Below are 22,055 nucleotides of genomic sequence, written 5' to 3'. Positions count from 1 at the left end.
GGGGAAGGAGTGTAGAGTGCAGCAAGCTGGGTGCAAACAACTGTGATCTTGGCAGCTTCTCTTTTCCTCACATCCTGCTTTGCTCTCCTCCAGCTTCCCAGCACATGTCCAAGGAGACAGGAAGGAACAGGTCAAGACTCAGGCCATCCAGGGAATGAGTGTCCTTCAATGCACAACTGTCCAGGCCACTTCACAGCTATTTGTAGAATGCACTGCAGGTGTGGGCCATGCCCAGAGAACCTGGCACAGGAACACACCATTAGCATCTCCCAAAGTGGCTGCAAGGGTTTCTCCAAAACCAGGAGATGTGGAAGAGACAAGCCAGAGTCTCCTGTCCGAATCAACATCGGGCAGGCATATTAAGACTAGCTGGCCCCAGAGAAGTTCAGTTGTGAATACCGGCCACAAAATTTTGATGACACCCAACCCAGAATATGATGAGAGGTGTGCCACAAGGTGAACTGCACTACATCATTCTGGCAGCTTTGGACTCCTGCATGAACTATTTATTCAACTATTCACTAATGACCTGTCAGTGAAGCCTGCAGCATTCAATCCAAAGTGCGACTCCCTCTGCGAGCAGGAGAAATGCACTGAGAAATTCATGTGCACATTTTGGAAAGGGGAATTTCCAAAGCGTGCTTGGGGAAATGCTGATTTCACTCTGAATTAGAAACTGCAGTGTCTGTATCTGCCACTGCAGATTTATTCTGAGGCTTTGTCCACACAGGAAGTTAAGCCCAGTTAATGAAAGGTGTGAAGTTAATGTGCATTAAACCCCTGTGTGGACACACTCATTCAGAATTAAAGTAGATTTAGGACTTGTTTATGCTGGGAGTTATTCTAGAATAGCTCTTGCTGATTATATATTCCTGACTAACTGCATCTATGGATTCTCTTACTCCAGCACAAGTGTCTTATTCTGAATTAACACTCTGTTCCAGAACAATAGTATCTACACACAGAGCTTTAAATGCATACCCTACATTCATCTGAATTAATTTAGTTCACTTTAGCTGAATTCACTCAAGCAAACTAAGAGTTTAGTGCCCTTTAACTAAAGGTGTGATGTGAAAATAGGTCAGTTAATTTGGTTTAACTTCCTTTGTACACAAGCCCTGAGTCTTGGCTTCCAGATCTTTTATCTAATTCGAACTGAAGGATGCAAGGTCTTAAAGCCAACCTCAGAATTAATCTGCAGTGGCCAATGCAGACCTAAACCTACCATGATAAGGAAAGCCCCTAAGGAAAAAGCAAACTGCTCAGAATGGGATGGAATAAGCACGAAGCTGCCTAACCATCAGAAAAAAAAGTTAGTGCAAGCCAGGATGAAAGGGAGACACGGAATGAAAAAGAAGTTGTACCCTGATACACTGTGGTAATGTATCCACGTTTGGCAGAGGTTGGGAGTCACCAGCCAAATCTCAGTCATAGCCGAAGACATTTTCTGTAAAGAAACTAGGGATTAATAGGGATGGATTACCTAAAACAGCTAACGCCAATTACAGCCAATTCAGCAGCATCCTGTTGCTTTCCTTCTGCTGCTGCTGCTGCGGAATGTAGTGTGCAAATTGCCAGATTTCTCCATCCCTGTTCTTGATGCTGGAATTGTTCTTGTCGATCATGCAGTGGCCAGACACTGGATGTACCTGGCCACAGAAGTGACAATAACTCTGAGATGTAACATGGGCCTTCAGGTTTTCTACCCTAACAAACTTGGTGCTGAGCTTTAACTGGGGATTAGAGCCAGATCCTGAAAGTTAAGAGAAAGAGATCCTTTAATGACTAGCTGGGAGGAGCTGACAGCCACAGTTCTGCTCACAATGTCAGAGACTCCTCCTAGACGCTCATTAGTTCCCAGCAGCCCCTAGCCCTTCATTCATCACTGGATGCCTTTCTAAAGGATATGCCCCAGTTCCACTTCAAGTTACTTGTGCTTGATGCAGGAATCAGTGGGAGGATTGCAATGCAGGGGAGCCTTAACCTTCCGGGCTAAAAATCTGTGAATCTCTGAATAATTCCTATTCTAAAATTGAAAGTCAAAGACACAGAAGTCTGGACCATTTTTGGAGTTATATGGGTTCATTTGGTCTCTATGACAGATACATAGTCAGTTCAGAGTTTACCATGGTTCACAGCACAGATACTAAGTGCGATACAACGACAGCAGGGAAAGAGCACACACACAGACCCTTACCAAGTAAAGGAGCCTCTCTTTTAGTTAAAAGAAAAGGAGAACTTGTGACACCTTAGAGACTAACACATTTATTTGAGCATAAGCTTTCATGCGCTACAGCTCACATCATCGGATGCATAAAGTGGAAAGTACAGTGAGGAGATTTTATATACACACAGACCATGAAAAAATATACATTGTATGTATGAGCTATTACCAGCAGGAGAGTGGGGGGGCGGGGAGAGAAAACCTTTTGAAGTGATAATCAAGGTGGGCCATTTCCAGCACATTTCCAGGAGTTAACAAGAACATCTGAGGAACAGTGGGCGGGTGGGGTGGGGAGGAATAAACAAGGGGAAATAGTTTCACTTAGTATAATGACTCAACCACTCCCAGTCTCTATTCAAGCCTAAGTTAATTGTATCCAATTTGCAAATTAATTCCAATTCAGCAGTCTCTCGTTGGAGTCTGTTTTCAAAGTTTTTTTGTTGAAGGATAGTCACAATTTGAGGTCAGAAATTGAGTGACCAGAGAGATTGAAGTGTTCTCCAACTGGTTTATGTATGTTATAATTCTTGACATCTGATTTATGTCCATTTATTCTTTTACATAGAGACTGTCCAGTTTGACCAATGTACATGGCAGAGGGGCATTGCTGGCACGTGATGGCATATATCACATTGGTAGATGTGCAGGTGAACGAGCCTCCGATAGTGTGGCTGATGTGATTAGGCCTATGATGGTGTCCCCTGAATAGATATGTGGACACAGTTGGCAATGGGCTTTGTTGCAAGGATAGGTTCCTGGGTTAGTGGTTCCGTTGTGTGGTGTGTGGTTGCTGGTGAGTATTTGCTTCAGGTTGGGGGGCTGTCTGTAGGCAAGGACTGGCCTGTCTCCCAAGATTTGTGAGAGTGATGGGTCGTCCTTCAGGATAGGTTGTAGATCCTTGATGATGCGTTGGAGAGGTTTTAGTTGGGGGCTGAAGGTGACGGATAGTGGCGTTCTGTTATTTTCTTTGTTGGGCCTGTCCTGTAGTAGGTGACTTCTGGGTACTCTTCTGCCTCTGTCAGTCTGTTTCTTCACTTCAGCAGGTGGGTATTGTAGTTGTAAGAATGCTTGATAGAGATCTTGGAGGTGTTTGTCTCTGTCTGAGGGGTTGGAGCAACAGAACCACTAACCCAGGAACCTATCCTTGCAACAAAGCCCATTGCCAACTGTGTCCACATATCTATTCAGGGGACACCATCATAGGCCTAATCACATCAGCCACACTATCAGAGGCTTGTTCACCTGCACATCTACCAATGTGATATATGCCATCACGTGCCAGCAATGCCCCTCTGCCATGTACATTGGTCAAACTGGACAGTCTCTACGTAAAAGAATAAATGGACATAAATCAGATGTCAAGAATTATAACATACATAAACCAGTTGGAGAACACCGACCACAAATTTCTGACCTCAAATTGTGACTATCCTTCAACAAAAAAACTTTGAAAACAGACTCCAACGAGAGACTGCTGAATTGGAATTAATTTGCAAATTGGATACAATTAACTTAGGCTTGAATAGAGACTGGGAGTGGTTGAGTCATTATACTAAGTGAAACTATTTCCCCTTGTTTATTCCTCCCCACCCCACCCCACCCCACTGTTCCTCAGACGTTCTTGTTAACTCCTGGAAATGTGCTGGAAATGGCCCACCTTGATTATCACTTCAAAAGGTTTTCTCTCCCCGCCCCCCCCACTCTCCTGCTGGTAATAGCTCATCTTAAGTGATCACTCTCCATACAATGTATATTTTTTCATGGTCTGTGTGTATATAAAATCTCCTCACTGTACTTTCCACTTTATGCATCCGATGAAGTGAGCTGTAGCTCATGAAAGCTTAAGCTCAAATAAATGTGTTAGTCTCTAAGGTGCCACAAGTACTCCTTTCCTTTTTGCGAATACAGACTAACACGGCTGCTACTCTGAAACCTCTCCTTTAGCTGTAGCAGTACCACAGCCTAGGACACAGCTGAGGCAATGGCTGGCAGCTAAACAAATTCAGGCACAGATTTTTGACAGCGGGAGGACAAGGGGGATTCCCTGTCTCTTGAAGTCTTTGATTCAATAAGGGATATCTTTCCATGAGATTCACCATGGCTCAACCCGAAGTTATGGGTTTGGGGCAGAGTTTATTAGGTGAGGGTCTATGGCCAGTGTTATGAAGGGAATCAGACTAGATGTTCTGAATGGTCCCTTCTGGCCTTAAAATCTATGAAGCTGTGTGGTTGTAATTCCACCCAACCCAGGGCAGTGGTACCCTAGCCGGTACCAGCCCATTACACAGGAATTTCTAGAGAATGGGTGCTCTGTGCAATAGCCAAACTGCTTGCTGGGATCATCAGTCCACCTCCTGGATTCATTCACCTTGTCGGATATTAGCAAGTCCCCATTTTCCAGGGTTGCCATTGCCAGCAATGAGTTAACCACTGGCTCCATGCTAAGCACTTGGACTTCCCTGCTCATTCTCTGGGACACTCTGCGTACCTTTCCCAGACCTGAAGAAGAGCTCCGTGTAAGCTCAGAAGCTTGCCTCTCTCACCAACAGAAGTTGGTCCAACAAAAGACATTACTGGCTCTCTTACCTTGTCTTGCTGATTCTTGTTTCTTTGGATGTGAACTTTAACTTCCAGTGCCCCAGCTGCGGTAACACATTCATTGACGACCTGACTTGTCACTTCCCCTCTCAGTAGCTGCTCTGGAGTGGGATTCCTTGAGGTAGCTCTTTTCATCTAAACTCATCTCTCTTTTCACTCCTTCACAGAAAGGTCTCATAAAGTGATTTCCTTTTTCTTCTCCCGCCTTTGGTCCTTTCTCCTTTGATTTGCTTTGGTTCAGAGAGTTGTAGATAAATATTGTTTTTCCTCCTCCAAAGGATTGGGGAATTGGGACAAAGAGAGAGGAGGGAGGGAGAAGAGTCTTGTGTGTGGATATGAAGTCCAGAGCCTGGAGTTTTCTGATCCATCCAGCTTTAAGGAAGAATGGCTACTTCTGTGAACTGGTTTCTGGTCTAATATTTTTTTGTGCTACTGTGGAACCTTTCCTTGCAGCCATTTAACTTTTTCACAGTCAACATGGCTGTTGTTAAAGGCAGACAGCAGGGAACTGCTCTTCTGGGGGGCGGGGGGTGGGGAGCCCAAAGACAGTGCTCAATTGTGGCCCAGTTTGCGCAGCAACACAAGGGAGTTACAGGGGTGTAAGGTACCTCCTTCTGCCAGCTACACAGTTTGAGGGTAGCAGCACAGGAGACAGAGCTTCCCAGCAAACCAAAAACATCAGTTATTCACTCAGTTTTACTCATAAGAGTTAATTAGGCCTTATTTATACTGGAGATTTGCCCCAATTATAGCTGTCAGCAGCCAGCCACCAGTGTCGTTGCACCAGAACAAACCTCTACACAGAGACAGACAAAGCTACTAATTGCACAGTGCACCCTCTACAGCTGCTTGCAGCGAAGGCAAACTGCTCTGGGGCAAATTGTGGCTTATAGGATATGTCTGTGCTGCATTTAAATGCCCACGGTTGGCATGTGCCAGCTGACTCGGGCTTGTGGGGCTGGAGCCTGCGCTCCAGGACACTGTGAGGGGGGAGGGTCCCAGAGCTCGGGCTGCAGCCTGAACCCAAATACCTACACTGCCATTAAACAGCCCCTTAGCCCGACCCCTATGAGCCCAAGTCAGCAGGCACAGGCCAGCTGAGGGTTTTAAAATGCAGCGTAGACGGACCCGCAGAGGCTTTGCATGCCTGTACGAAGGGCTGGCACTGCTGCTGCTCCTGCTGCGTCACAGCTGAAACGGGGGAAACCCTTGGTACGCACAGAGCCCCCTAGCACTGGTGGAGGGGGGGGGGTTGGCGAATTCCAAAGCGTTGTGAGTGCTTTGTGCTCCCCAGCAACCTGGTTTTTTTCATTTTCTACATTTTCAACTGAATTTTTTTTAAATCAAAAATTCGTGATTTTTTTTTGGGGGGGGGGGGGAGGTCACAGAGTTTTGTGACTAAACCCCCAAAGTGAACACTTTGTAGCTGCCCCCATTTTGGGTCTCCGCAGAGCATGGCCCACGTGAGAAAGCTTTGGATCGGGATGGGAAGCCAGGTCCGACCTTTGTGTTTGAGGGACTTGGGTTCCAAGGCTCTGAGCTCAGGGCTTTGGGCTCCTGGTTCGAGGAGGGCAGTATATGTAACACCAGCCTAAGGCTACTGTGGTGGCAACAGGGTCGTACCCTCAGGGTATGATCACTCAGGACCTGTCTACACTTACAGCGCTGCGCTGGTGCAGCTGCCGTGCTTAGTGAAGATGCTTCCCATGCCAACGGGAGAGTATCTCCCATCAGCGTAGGTGCTCCACCTCTCCGAGAGGCAGTAGCTATGTCGATAGGAGAAGCCGTTTCGTCGACATAGCCCTGGCTTCAGGGTGTCCAGGTTAGTAGTGCAGACCAAGCCTTACTCTCCACAAACTCAGCTGTTAACATTTCGGATTCTTCACGTAATAGTACTTCAAACACATTAGCTGCCCAGAATTAAACAGAATTCCTGACAGGACTGGCAAGACATTTCCAGGAGTTGGGGCTAGATCAGGAAGCGTAGGATCCCTAAAACCATTGAGCACATCCCCTTACCTATCATTTCCAACCAAAATAATTCAACTGCTGAACCTTTCCCTGCAGGCAAATTCCTGCCCTCTGGGCTTTTTCTGACATATGACAGGCCCCGTGAAAACCATTCCTTGCTGAGGGAGGAGAGGAGAGACCTGGCTTCTTATGGAAATCTCTCTGCTGACACAATGGGGCCAACACAATCGCATTCCACCCCCAGCCGCTGCAATTATCGGCCTGCTCAGCCTGAGAGGGCAGGCGAGCAAATGGAGAAACCCATTTTTAAAATGATTCCATTTATAGAAATAAATAAATAAATACATAGCAGAAGGTGGCGCTTCCTTCAGCATTTTTACTTGGAAAGCTAAAAACCACCACTAGCCTTCTCCTTGGCTGCTGTCCCGGCTCATGCAGCGCAAAGGAGTACATTCTCTGATCTCGGGGCCAGCTGGGTTCCTGGGGTACTGGAGCAATCAGACAGCTGCTATAACTTACATCAGCTGCTAACAAAGGCCCAAGTCAGGGATCAGAACCATGCACACATGGCCTGGCCACTCCCACCTTCGCTTTGGTCGCACCCGATACGCCAACAACAGAGGGGGGTATGGAGGATGGCTGTTACACTGAGCGATCCTCTTGTGGCTGGTTACGCTAATGTTAAGGCCAAACTCAGTCGGCGACATGGTGCAAAGCAGACACGCTGCAGCCCAGGATCTGGTCCCAAGTGACTAGAACAGTCAGTGGTGAAGGTGGGTCACAACAGAAACATGGCTCATCTCTAGGGTCGAGAGTGTGTGAAAGTTCTTGTCTGTCTGCTGGCATAACGAAGCTGGTGAGGTACGAGTGCCTTTCTGTTCCCCTTTGAAATACCCGCAGCGTGGGGGAAAAGAGGACGACGCCGCTTTCAGGAAGCGGGAGGGGATGGGCCAAGATCACAGCTCAGTGCCAAGCACATCTCATTAGGCAGCAAGAACTCAGCAAGAGTGATATAAACCGTGCTGGCTCTGGCAATCCCGCTGACTCTGCCGCGCCCCCAGTCCACCTCATTAACACTGTATTCCATTGGAATTATGAGAGATCCTATTATCTGCTGCTTATAAATTACTACAGGCCACCATCCCCTGCCTGCTGACATCTGCTGTGATAATTATATTGATAAGGAGGATTGGATCAATGAGGTTGCACAGATTTCGACTGTATCAGTCTGTCAAATTACTCTGTCGCTTTCTCTAGTTGATACAGGCATTAACTATCTGACCTGCTTATGGTCATTAGTTAGTAATCTCTGTCCTGCATCAGTTATCTCTCTACTGTGTCTATCCATCTAGCCACTATATTCTTGTTTTGTTAGTCTCGCTCATTCATATCTCAGTCTTTCATCTGCCTCTCTCTCCCTCTCTCATTTCCTCAGCTGGTGGATTTCTGTTTGCTCTTCTGACCAACTCTTGTGTTCCTATTGAACCAGACTGAATTCTCCTCCAGCGAGAAGAGCAGGGGCAATTTTATATTCACACATCTAAGCCATGTCTATAATCCTTCAATGAGGTTTTATTCGACGTTCCAGCCTGGCTTTGTACAACTGGCTCAGAGTCACAATTACCACCCTACATCTTCCACTCCCACACAAAAGGCAGAGAGGTCCAAAGAGCAAGTAGTTAGTTTCTAACAAACACAAGTCCATCAAAGGCAACGGGCACTAATTAGTCCCTGGGCTCCTCCCACCGCTGCCAGCCATTGCCAAGGAGAAACTTCTCTCCCAGGGTCTGTGAGGCCACTGTGGAGTCACTAGAGACCCCAAAGATATAGGAGACTACCTAGCGAACACACTAATTGTAGAAAGCACCTTCCCACCTCCAAGTAACAATGGCAAACAAAGTTGAGATCAAGCGAAAGAGGAAAGCTCGAGAGTTTCACTCCTGGGGAGGCTGAGTGCAAGAGCGCGGATTTTCTTTTGAGGTGTCTCCAAGGACGCCAGGAAAGGAGGTTAGAGAACTGCAACGCTCTGAGATGGGCACCTCCCAGGGTCAGGTCAAGGTGGAGGCTCTTCAGTCACAGAGTTGGTAGCAGACATCTCAGGTTCAGCAGCACCTGAGCTCTTTGTGACAGCGGTGGCCAGTAGTAAGGGACCAGCTACCAACAAGAGGAATCAAAGACCACCAGTGAGGAGAAGGCACTGTAAAATGCAGGGAAAGTGCTACTGTAGGCTGAGATATCCTGGTTCCACATGAACAGGGGTGGAAATGCATGCTGCTCATCACTAGATATGAAGCTGAGCCAAGACGTTTGGACCTAGATCTAAACTTCAGTGAAGTCTGAGGGTGTTAAGAACTTCCAGCTGGGACCCACGTGATAGAGCTAGGTCCAAATAATGAAGTTCAGATCCAGGGGAAACCAAATTCACCCAGGTATTAGCAAGCACAATGTAAAGTCAATAAGAGTTGTGCCCAGTCATAACTGCTACCTCTCCCACCCACCTCCTTGTAGTAAAATTTGACCTTCATTTCCTCTCTGTAGATTTCCACAATGTCACATGGAGCATAAGTGAGGGTAGAATTCTGCCATTGCTGCGTGAGTTGTGGTCATTTCCTACACCCACTGAATACTAAATGGGTGCAAGATACACTACTTTGATCCTATGACTTGTATTACCATAACGCCTAGAGGCCCCCAGCTGAGATCAGGGCCCCATTGTGCTAGGCAATGAACAAACACATAGTGGGGGTTTACAATCTAACAAACGCCTGAGGAGCTTGCACTGTAAATAGGCAAAGGATGGGAAGGGCAAGTGAGCTAAAAAGAGAGGAAGTACTTGCCAGCAGGTGAGTGGCAGCACTGGGAAAAAGGAAACAGGCTCTTTGACACCTAGATCAGTGTCCTACCCACTAGTTCACACTGCCTCTTTGCCATTTACACCACTGACTCCCATTTTCTGGCCAATGTACACCTGATGTGTCACTTGCACTAGGGAATTTGGCCTGAGACATCCATGGAGGCTGGATCTACTGACATCAGGTCTGAATTAAATAGATTTTTCTTGCTTTTCCAGGGAACATTAAGAAAGAAAGGAACTATACTAACGTGTGCCCATGTGCATGCTTGGTAGCCACAGGCAGCATGCACCAAGCAAGGGAAGGGAAAGCACAACAGACATATTTGGATAATATACGATAACAACCCTGTAAATGCTGAAGAGGCGGCTGAACGGTTATGCTTTCAGGCACGTCATAGCAATATGAGAGAGACAAAGCAGTAAACAGGTATTTACGGGGGGGAGGGGTCAGAGGGGAGAGGCGGATATGTGCTGCCATTCCCAAGGGAAACAAAGATAAGGTGCAAGGCACAAAAATAGTTATAAATAATATAGGGCAATGTCACATGATTACTGCACTGGCAATTACTGGTAGAGCTCAGACTTCGATAACAGTCCCCAGTCCGGATTGGCAAATGAGTTCCAGATGAATTTGTGCTCTGCTTCCTTTCCCACAGCGTCTCCATGGGCACAACACTCCGGTACAATTCCGAGAACAGTGGCCTGTCAATTGGGTCACAAGGCTCCACAAGGCTACTGGCTCCATCCCTTGCTGGTACGCACAGTGTACAGTGTTGCCAATTCTCATTATTTTCTCCTGAACCTCCTAATATTGGTGCTTTTTTTAAAGTTAGGGGATTATGTGAGACTCTTGGATTTCATTAATAAGCAATTGAGTTTCTAGCTGTTGTGGTTATGAAGAGAAGCTTGGAAATGTGACCTGCACGCACCCAGAAAGCAGAAGACAAATTCAATGAACCCAACCCTTTTTTTTAAAAAATTATCTCGAGTTTTGAGGCCTGGTTCATGATTTCTGAATGACTGGTGTTGGCAACACCATGCACAACTGAGCAACTCTCTGATCGATTGGCTAGGCAAAGTGTGGGGAGCACTGTTTGCATGAGTCTGCTCGTTTTCAGTTCCTCGGCATTGCAAGGCTTCGAGGAGGTCAGATGAGGGAATTACAGTGAGGACCAGCATTCCTATCTTCAGATCCCAGCCCCCCAGAAAAAAACCAACCTTTCCTCGCAGCTCTTCGTTCCCTTGCAAAACCAGATCCAAGATCATTCCCAGCCTCCCTAACCTCTTGCAACCCCTGACAGAGTGCCATAAGCTGGCTGTCACCCTCTCTCCTTCATCCATCCACATACACTCGCCCTGCTACCAGACCAGCCTCACCACTAACAGGCCTCCTCCATCCGCCCAGATGCATGTTTGCCCCTCAGCCACCACCCATCTGCTGGTTTCTGGCCCAGTAGCCAGGTTGGAACCAGCAGGCAGGACGGGGGAGCACAATTTAGGGTTCAGTGATATGTACCATTGGGGTTGGACCTGAACCTTCACCTGGATTCAGTCTTCAATCCCAATGCCAAATTGTAGATTAAGCCTCATCTGGATTTGGGTGGGAACTCTGCCTCCTTGGCCAAATTCTGGATTAACTCAAGAGGGCTGGTGCAGCAGCTCAGCCGTCTCTTTTTCAACGTGCCCTTACGCTATATCGCCCTACTGAGTTTTGATTGTTAGAACACAAAGACCTGTTTGCACTCTCACAGCTCTGTAAGTCAGGAGCAACACAAATGCACGTCAATGGGCCTGCCTCCCCATTGCCCTGCACCTTGCCTCATCACTTACACCAGCGCAACCTGAGTGCAATGCAAGTGGAAAATGCTCCCTGTGGTGCATACGAGTCCAAGCCAATGGAGAATCAGGGTCAGTTGTAGTTACATGGGTGTAAAACCAATAGACACACGAAGATGATCAGGCCTACTATTTTCCACCTGGAAACAAAACAGTTTCCACCTTGAAAGTGACCCATGCTACAAACACTATCCAATGTAATCCAATAATAGTTCACAGCACCAACAGACAAAGGTTCAAGGACTGTAGCAGGGCTCTCAGGAGGCGGTTCAGCAGTCACAAGATTGCTTGAAAGGAATAGAGGCATAGAAATGCAAAGAGCTGCATTTAGGCTCACATGAGATCCTTTGTTTGTCCTGGTCTGCCTGGGATGGCACCACCTAAGTTCACTTGGAGCTTCAGAGCCAACTGATCACCAGAACTCATGGCATTCAGCTAAACAAAGCAGTTCAACCACTTGTTGGAGTCAGCAATAAGAGAGAGCCCCAAGGAGGTTCAGATGCATTTGGTCCTCAAAACACTACAAAGGATTTTGTTAACACTAGAGATGGGCACAAACCCATACACCAAACCCAACAGCCCTGGAACTTTGGGGGGTGTTAGGATATCTACTCCGAGATGCAGATTCCAATTCCAGTGGCCCTCATCTTTAACAGGGCAAACCAAGAACCTGGATCCAACACACTCCCAAGCTTCAGATCTGTAGTTTAAAAAGCAAAGTCCTTGAGCAAAGTCCTTGATGTGAACGCTGTGTATGATGGAGAAAGCAGGGGCTCAGGAGTCAGGGGAACTTGGTTCTGTTCCTAGCTCTGCCACAAACTAGCTGTCTGGCCTTGAAGCAAGACACTGAGGCCAACATTTTCAACCCTGGTGCCTAAAGTTCAGCTCCTACATCCATAGTTGACACCTAATGTAAGGCTCAGATCCTCAAAGGTGTTTAGCTGTCCATGGGGGTTAGACACCTAAGTACCTTGGAGGACGTGAGCTGAGGAGCCCAGCTTTAGTCTCACACACTGGCAATGTTTGCCATTTACTTCTCTATGCCTGTTTCCCCATTTAAAATGGAGATGCTATCTACTGCACAGGAGAATGGATCACTGATCACTGCCAAGCACTTTGAGACTCCCAGATGGAAGATGCTGCATAAAGAGCATAGGAGTTGCCAGGATCCTGTCTCCAAAAGTGGCCAGCAGCAGATGCTCCAGAAGAAGGTGCTAGAAACTCTGCAGTAGGCAGATGTGGGAGTGATCTGCCCCCCCATGAAGATCTCCTCCTAATCCCTGATAGAGATTGGTTTAAACACTGACAAGATGAGGTTTAATCTCTTTCCCAGTACTCTTTTTGTCAGCATTAACTGTAACACCTCTGGATATTCTTGAGATCCATATAAATGTCCAACCCACCTTCAAAGATTAAGCACAAAGTTATGGTTAATTTAAATGTAACCCGTCTGCCAGATGGTGTCGGCAACAGCACGGCCAGGTTCAATACCTAGGGGTTCCTTTTAACATCACAAAACAGAACTGGCTTGAGCTCTCACCCAGAAATCTGGCAAACTAAACACCACCTGGGGGTGCTTCTCAGAGGCAATACTTCCTCACTTGCAAACAAAAGAAAACTTTTATTCCAAGGGAGCGGGAACTCAGCATTAATTTGGGAAACCACCTCAACAATGATTCAAAAGTACGTAAGCCATAAGGAAACACCCATCCCACCGTATCTTGGCCAGCAGTCCTTTGGCTCGGTTTCCCACTTTGTGGTTTGAAAGTCCAGTGGACAGGTGTCCCTTTAACATGCCACTCCCCTTTCCCTCCTCTGCACCCCATTGGCAGCTGGTTGTCCGAAGTCAGCAAGGTCCCAGAACTCAGGGGTGCATTCACCTCCCACCCCTGAATGGGGGCCAAGCAGGGTCTTCACTGCTGCTGCTGCTGCTGCTCACCCCTGCCGCCGCTTACCGCTGCTGTGCTGTGCTGTGCACTGCTGTGCCTGCTGCATCCTCCATGTTGTCTTTCTCTGCTACACTGTTCCCAACAAGGTCTAAGGTTCAGCCCCCTAGTGCTACTCATCAGTGATTTCAGCCCTAGCGAACAAGGCCTCTAAATTGAGTCTGATCGGCTTTACCTTTAAACAGAGGAGGGAGAGGAGGAGATGGTATCCGTGCCGCTTTAAACAGAGCCCACACCACCAAGGAGGAGCACCTCTCCCCCACCCCCTCTGACTTGTACCTGGATTGGCATCACTATCTCCTGCTTAGCAAGTGGGCTACAGCGAGGGTGACCCCCCTCAATTAGGGCACGGTAAGTACAGTTCTGCTGCCCTTTAGTTGTACCGTAAGCTAACAACAACCCATTAACCCTGCATTCAAGACGAAAGTGAATTTTAACCCAGAACAGCCAAAACTGATCAGGTTGATCACTCTGCCCGTCATCAAGGCAGAGTAGGTGGGTCTATGCAAAGTCTTTTGCCCTATGGGGTCTTTCCCTCCCAGTTCATCAGTCAGTGTCAGGGTAGAGCTCATTCAGACCCTGGTTGACATAAGTAATTAATTAGGGTTAACTCAATGGGCCATTTCCTGCCCTTGTATACATATCCACACTTGCCATGAAATCTATCTTCTTTTGTTTCCTTCCTTTTTCTTGTTTGTGATGTTGCACTGACATTTTTAATTGTTTGTTTTATACTGTATATTTTATGATGCTTTACAGAGTATTTATTACTGTACCTCAATTACGTGCCAAGTGCTTGTTATTCCCTAATGGTGGTGGGGCAGCAGGAAGGAGCAGACTGGAGAGACGTTGGGTAATATTTTCAAAAGGGCCTGCAGGATTTCAGCATCTAGGTTTCGGCATCTAGCCATTAACGTTCAATGAGAGCAAGACACCTAAGTCACTTTGCAATATTTGAAAACATCATCTTTTATATTAAAAATTATTAGACCACAATCCTGAAAAGTGCTGAGCTCCAGTTGATCACCCATATTTCCACTGACTTCAGTCTATATTCGTAGTAATTACTACAGGAAACGATGCTAAAATTCAATAATACTTTGCATTTCTGTTGAACCCTTTAACAAAGAACCATGAGCATTTTACCAGTGTTAATTAATTCAAGCCTTACAAGCCCCCAGGGAGGTTAGATGAATAACTAGAGTCAGTCAAGAATTTTTCAATAAAACGTTTTTTCAATTGCAAATGCCAATTGATTGAAACCGAAACTTGTCACGGGACAGGATCTGTTTTGAAGTTTTTCAACTAAAAAATATTTCTGGGAAAAAAGTTTTTAAATTGTCAAAATCTTTTGTCGCAACATTTTCTAAATGAAAAATTCCAGTTTTCCAGTTCAAAATGACTTTTCATTTTGAAGTGTAAGCTAATTATAGTAAAAAAAAAAAAATAAATAAAAATAGTCCAAATCAAAATGAAGCATTTAGAAATTACTGAAATGAAATGTTGTGATTGATGTGAACTGAAATTTTGTTTTGGATTTGGTTCATAAAAACCGTTCAAGATTTCTGCTTTTGGTCCCAATTTCAGATAGGAAATTTTTTCAATATCTCAAATTATCATGGGATGGGGGGAAAGTTTCCCACCAAGCTGTAATGAAGAACACTATGATTACAGCTGCCCAGAACAAAAGAGGGGGAGGGGCACAAAAATAAGATAAACTATTTCGAGCTAGCCTTTATTATCATCCCTCTTTTACAGGTGGGTAAACTGAGGCACAAGGAGGTCAAAGTGAATTGCCCCCCATGTACACACACAGTGAGATAGTGACAGAACTGAATATAAACTGCAGCAATTCTGTCTGTCAGCCCCTGCTGTTACTGCTAAACTCTCCTTCCTCCAAACAACTGCACTCTAATTATACGACACAAACCATAAACTAATGATCCAATGAAAACAAAATGCAAGGCAAACAGATTGGCAGCTGGTAACCAATGTGCAATCAAATTGTCCTTTCTGATGCACCAGAAACAATTAGAGTCCTTGGGCTCACAGTTGCAGTCCTGCCAGTCTGCTGGTTTCATCCTCTCTGCTATGTAAAGCAGCAATTCTTTAAAGCAGAACAGATGGAGTTAACCATTGGTCAACACACAATAGTTCCAGCAAGAGTTCTAGAGGCAAATTCATCCCTGGGCAAATCCACTGAAGTCAGTGATTTTATACCAGGGATAAGTGTGGCCCTTAGAGTTGGGATTACCACCTGCAGACCACAAATCAATAAGAAAACGAAAAGTTGTCTTGTTCCAAATAAAGACACTTTACCACATAATCCAGGGCACAGGTAGGGGATGAAATGACTTCAACAGGAGATATTGGTCTGTCCAGAACATAAACCTAAACAAACTTAATACTGTACAGTCTAATTTAACAGTGTTACTACAGCCACTGAATTAAACCTGGCAATCTAGTGCTCAGTTTCTGAGGCATGAAATGCCATTTGAGATACCATACTGATATGAGAACATGTGTACTCACCACCCATGCTTTTAAGCCTTTTTTTCCCTCCCGTATTGTATTTGTTAGTGCATCCGGAATAGGTTCCCATCTGGGAATTTATCCCCCAAATATATTAGCGAGTAGATGATGTGCTTCTACCAAATGAACCATTTCAGTACCAAAAAAAAATCAACCAAGTAAGATGCAAAATTTTCATGTCCCTGTGTAAAGATTTTGAGTGAAATCCTGTCCCCATTGAATTTAATTGCACTGACTTCAGTGGGCCCAGATTCCACCCTGGGGGTGTATGACAGCTCACAAAAGTGAGGTACTGATCGCCTGGCTAAATGAGACCGAGTATAAACCAGACAGCATCACTCTGGCAGCTGGTTACCAACCGGCCTCCCAGTATGCCTCAGCCAGGAACGGCCATCGCCCTTCTATTCCAGTCTATGGACTTTCACATGAACAAAGACTTCCAGTATCGGCAAACTGCACCAGACGTTGGTCCAGCCCTTCAAGGTCCTGAGCACCACCTCAGAAGTGCTAGCACCTTGCAGGATCCAGCTGTTGGGGCCAGAGCCAGTGCTCACTGAAAGACCCCCATTGACCTCAATGGGCATTAGATCAGGCCCTTGGTGATGAGACAGACGAATGTGAGGACTGGATTCTTGTTGAGCCGGCCAAATGCATGACAGGACAAATTCTGCTCTGGTTTACACCCCAAGCAGCCAGAATTTGGTCCTTCAGTTGTGACGTAAGGCTTCCAGCTACAAAAGGCTAGCGCATTATTAGACTGCACCATCTCGACAGCTGATGACTCACATTTAACCTTTCCTTAAAAACACAGCTATTTCCTTGCCAGCAATGGGTGAGATCCCAAGTGATTTGCAGCCTTTGCAATCACACTGAGGCCAATGGGATGTCACTGGGTTACATCTATGCAGAATCTAGCCCCTTACGCTGCACTGCAAAAGACTCCTCCTGTGGTCTGAGCACAGCAGTCCCGTTTAAAGGCTAATATCATTCATGTTCTTCTCGTTCAGGGTCTCCAGGTTCTCAGACAGCTCTGTTGGCCAAGACTGGCTTAGAAGTTGCTTTCTCTGCTCAAGAAAATGGGGGCTGACAGTGAAAACTTAGTCCTGAGGAACATGCTTATCAGTCTCAACTTGCTCCTGCTGGGATCAGTCCTCAAGCCCTTTGAGTGCCGGCTAGAGGTGACAACAGAGCGGATGAGGAGGCAGGTAGTGGACAAGGAAGGCAACTTTGCCAACTACAGCCTGCCTATCAAGGAGCAATCCATGGTCTTCAACCATGTATACAACATTAACGTCCCCCTGGACACCTTCTGCTCATCAGCGCTCGAGGCATCATCTGACCAGGAGGTGAGTTCAGAAGACGACAGGATGACGGAATATACGGAGCAGACCTCAGACAGCGAGAGCCAGGTCACCTTCACCCACAGGATAAACCTCCCCAAGCAGGCTTGCAAGTGCTTCACCTCTGTCCAGGTCATGCAGGAGCTTCAAAGCAGAATTGAGATGCTGGAGAGGGAGGTGTCCATGCTACGGGACCAATGCAACTCCAATTGCTGCCAAGAAAATGCAGCTACAGGTAGTAACTGATGCTGTTAGATCTTGCTGGGGACTAAAGTCTCAAGAGAGGAAGGCGCATGAGTTAAGAGTGGGTGAAACTTTGAGTATTAATGGAGGAAATTTTGCATTTGCTAATGGTGCCACGACAGTGCATATACTCAGCACTGTCAATATTACTCATCAACCTAAACAAAGAGGGCCAGATTCACTAGCTAGAACCTAGGCTACAGGTTCTGGGAGGTAGAAAGTCCATCAGGAGATGGGTACAAAAGCACAAGTCTCCACACTGCTGGGAATCCCAAAGCCAGCCAGCATAGCCAAGAAAGAGGGTGGGACTGACTGGGGAGAGGCAGGGTCAGGGCATTCAGGAAATATGCTGATTCGGGGTATCTCCCAGGCCTCCTCAACTGCCATGGTTCCTATGGAGCCCCCAATGGAATTTAAAGCTCCCTCCCCTGGTAAAACTCCTAAGTGTGTGCGGTGACAGTTCTTCATCTCCTAAAAAAGAGATTCAGTCTCCAGGTGCATTGATTCTTGAGCATCCCAACCTGCAACATGGATTTGTCAATGTTTATACATGGGGGAAATATCTTCTTCTAGACCGACAATGAAATTCAGTCACTGGCCCAAGTGCAGCTTGGTAAAGTGGGTACAATTCCCATGGAAGTCTCAGGGTCAAATTCAGATATAAATGTAAGTAAGTTACATATTGTGTATAAGTTGGTCAGAAGATAGGTGCAAGTGGCAAAGTGCATCAATTTGGAACTCAGCAGATAATGCAAAGTGAGTGTAACCTGCCTGGCAGAGGCAAAAGGTGGAGGAAGAGCAGATAACCCTAGGACAGTGGAGGGCAACCTGTGGCTTGCAGGCTGCACGTGGCACATCAGGATAATCCGCTGGCAGGCTGCCAGACAGTTTGGTTACATTTGCACGTCCACCCGCAGCTCCCAGTGGCCACCGTTCGCCGTTCCCGGCCAATGGGAGCTGCAGGAAGCAGCAGGCCACAGGGACGTGCTGGCCGCCACTTCCCACAGCTCCCATTGGCCAGGAACGGCAAACCGCGGCCACTGGGAGCTGTGGGTGGCCATGCAAATGTAAACAAACTGTCTGGCGGCCCGCCAGCAGATTACCCTGACAGGCTGTGCGCGGCCTGCAAGCCACAGGTTGCCCACCACTGCTGTAGGGTGTAAGGGGATGCAACTGCTATTGGCTTCAGTGGAATGCCTGCTGATTTACCCGCATGTAACAGAATGGAACTGGGCCCACTTACCAAGAACTGATTTTGTTCTCCACAAGAAATTGAACTGATGTAGGTTACACTCACACCTATTTTGGACACTCATGCTGACTGCTGGATTGGTGCAAGTTACCAGACACTACTTTGTCACTTGAGCCCATTTGCTGACCAGTTTAGACCCTACATGTGACTTTCCCAGCCATGTACATCACCACTGAATCTGGCCCTCACTCTGTGGTTATTAAGTGTTGAGCTTTCTCCAAGCTCTTCAGTATATTCAGCAGTGACCCAGAGGAAACACTGCTCAGGTGAGAAGAGAGCTGAACTTCATTGCTCTTTGCATCTTGGTCTTCCCCCGACTGCTCCACCAATGGCCCAGTACCCTGACCGAGACCTACACCCTTCTACCAATGTACCTCTCCCTACTGGCCTAGAAAGACTTTCCTCTTCTGGGAAGAGATGGGAGTCCAGTCCCTTCACTCATTCCATCCCAAATGTCCCCAGGCTCCTTCAATAAACTGTGTAAGTGGGAAGATAGAGTCAAGGCCCTGCTCCTTCCTCACCACTCCATGCCTACCCGTGCCAGCTTGCTCCCTTCCTAGAACAATGCATCCCAGATCCAAGGTTGGGAAGTGGTGGGGGAGTGGGATGCTTAATCCCCGATATGGGCATGCAATCCAAGTCACAATCTAGCCTTAACTCTCTACACTGAACCACCGGGGCCTTTTCCCATGTATCACCAGCAAGTTGTAAGCATTCTAAAGAGCTACAGGTAAACTGGAACTGAACTGAACAGCAAGATTAATCCACAGAGATTCCCGCCAAGAGCAACCATTTTATGATATCATTGCAGCTCAAGTCCTCTCACCGGAAACGTAGTCACAACCACAGCTAAAGCCAGGTTAAAAAACAACTGCATGGTGCTAGCAAGATGACGAGGCAGCAAGTCTGTCTTTTATACCCCCTGCTCCTTAGCAATCGTTAGGCCAGTTCTGTAACTTTTCATGGGATCGGTAGAAGAGAAAATCTACTGGTTTCTGAAGTAGTCCTTTCACACAATACAGCAGCGTAGGAGTCAGCAATAAATGAGTTCTCTGCCCTCTCCCTAGAAGGCCTGAGTGGATATGAAATTCACAGTTAAAAAAATATCAGGAGATAACTTTAGCTGCCATGAAAGACAAATAAACCCTTTCCTAATGCAGGCACAAAGCTAGCATCCGAATATTCCATCTGAATCAAAATGCGCAAGCTTTGTGAAGCTTTCTGTAACCCTTCCATTAGGGTTACTGTTTCAAAAGACACAGTTCAGTTCATCATCTCTACAAGGCAGTTCTTCAAATCCAAGGAAATAGCAGGTTGCTGTAAGGAAATGGGTTACGGGGGGGGGGGGGTGTTGATACAATGAATTTCAACCGAGTGAGGAACCAGAGATGTTTTCTCAAAGAGTTTCTGCCACACTCCTTAACAGCATGCATCCGGGTCTCTGAATGGTGAAGCGTAGAAAATGAACGCTCTAATTGGGCGTATGAGAACTCCTCAAGGGGAGGAAATGTCAACGTACGGAAGGTATCCAAAGCCCTATCCCAGGTGCAGAAAACTACTGTCCAGTGTAGGGGGAAGACAGGAACTGGCTACAATCAAAAAACCCCAAACTTTGCTCCCCCATGTCTTCTCCTTTTTTTAACTTGTTATTTTATAATCGGCATAATACATAATTATACTGAGCCTAACCCTGCTCTTAGTCACACAGCAATGTAAATCAGGAGTAACGACACTGAAGCCAACAAAGTTATATTAATAGATAATAGGAGAATCAGGCTCATGATCTATGTGTGTGAGGGGGGATTATATGCACACATCATTGTCATACAGAGAGAACACAGCAACACACAGAGAAATGTGTATAGGTCAGATCGGCAGCTGGTGTAAATCTGCCCCAGTTCAAAGCAAGCGATTCCAAATTATACCAGCTGAAGGTCTGGCACCAAACACATTATCCAAACATACATATTAATAACTGCATTAGGTAAAAATAAAATGTAAACTATTCCACCATTAAACTGATGTGCTGAATAATCACTGTTAAAATCAAGTAATAAAATTCAAGAGATAAAACATGAAAGGAGTTAGTTGTAAAAACAGTTGTAGGTCTATTTGGGTTATTTATAATGTATGCAAATGAAGTTACAAAATATTTATCACTCTATGGAATCTCCAGTCCAATCTCAGCTACACCAGGGAGATCTGGTGTATTTCTTTAATTCTTTAAATTCAGTGGAGTTACTCTGATTAACACCAGTGTAAATCAGATAAGAATTGGTCATCCCCCCACCAGTGCCAGACATTTCCATAAATGATCCTCCACTTTCTGGCAACTGTTCAAGCATCCTCTCTCATCTACTGACAACTTAACAAGAGTCTGAACACCCGAACACCACCCCAATGTGTGCATAGCCTAAATGGTCCCATCACACTTTCTAACCAACCACTTTTATGTTTGTTGGTCAGCAATATATATGATAGGTGGAGGTGATAGCATCACCTTTAATTAAGATTGCCTAACATTTTCCATGATAAGACTCTGCTTTCACTTGCTTATAATTTTGCCAAACTTCAACCATTCAGGTTGACATTTTCCACACCAGGTGTCTGTATCAGGCTGAATATTTTGGAAAAGTTTCAGTCAAATGGTTCAACCATTTCCAAGAATGAGTTTAGGAGAAAATACGTTGTTTTGCCCATGGTAAAATAATTCTTACCACCATCTCACGGAGCAGCTGTAGTGCCTCCATGCACATGAAATTTGGTAACAGGACTGCCCTGGTGTCAGGGATGTGCCTTTTGCTGTCCCTGTGAACATGTGCCCAGATTTAGCCAAACAATAAGCCTCCAAAAAATCTCATTTTGCATGTACTAAGCAGAGACTTGTTTGGCAGCTAAACTCTCCAAAAATTCTGTCTGCACTGAGCATGCTCCATCCCTGCACAGTTCCTACATGCCAACCAGACTGCATATGGGCCATCCCTGCAGAACAGCAGAGCGTGCTCTGTCCCGTGCCTGCAGGGGCTGCACAGGACTTTTCCTGCAATTGTACCTCCACCAAGGGGCTCAGCTGTGGTGCCAGGCCCAGGAACTGAGAGCAGGGAGACTGTCTCTCCTGGCTCCCCATTGCTGGCACTTAGGTGACCAGATGTTCTGATTTTATAGGGAAAGTCTCAATATTCGGGGCTTTGTCTTATATAGGCACATATTCCCCCAACCCAGCAGCCCAATGGGGTGGACAGGCAGCAGGATAGAGGGT

At 46.3% G+C, this 22,055-nt stretch overlaps 1 protein-coding gene across 3 annotated transcripts in view; it reads left to right on the top strand.

Moving 5' to 3' along the window:
* The window catches only part of TNR (tenascin R), a 294,303-nt gene that overhangs the window by 201,886 nt on the left and 70,362 nt on the right, over window positions 1-22,055 (top strand). The window contains exon 3 of one of the 3 annotated variants that reach the window (XM_048860526.2): window positions 16,969-17,536. The exons of the other annotated variants lie outside the window; for them this stretch is intronic. Within the exon in view, the coding sequence (XP_048716483.2) occupies window positions 17,038-17,536 (499 nt within the window). The 5' untranslated portion in view covers window positions 16,969-17,037. The remainder of the gene's footprint in view (window positions 1-16,968; window positions 17,537-22,055) is intronic. 3 annotated transcript variants of the gene reach the window in all.

This window comes from Caretta caretta, chromosome 8, assembly GCF_965140235.1.
Source record: "Caretta caretta isolate rCarCar2 chromosome 8, rCarCar1.hap1, whole genome shotgun sequence".
Classification (NCBI taxonomy): domain Eukaryota; kingdom Metazoa; phylum Chordata; order Testudines; family Cheloniidae; genus Caretta; species Caretta caretta.
The sequence above is the reverse complement of the archived record's forward strand: the minus strand, read 5'-3'. Positions and strand labels throughout refer to the sequence as shown.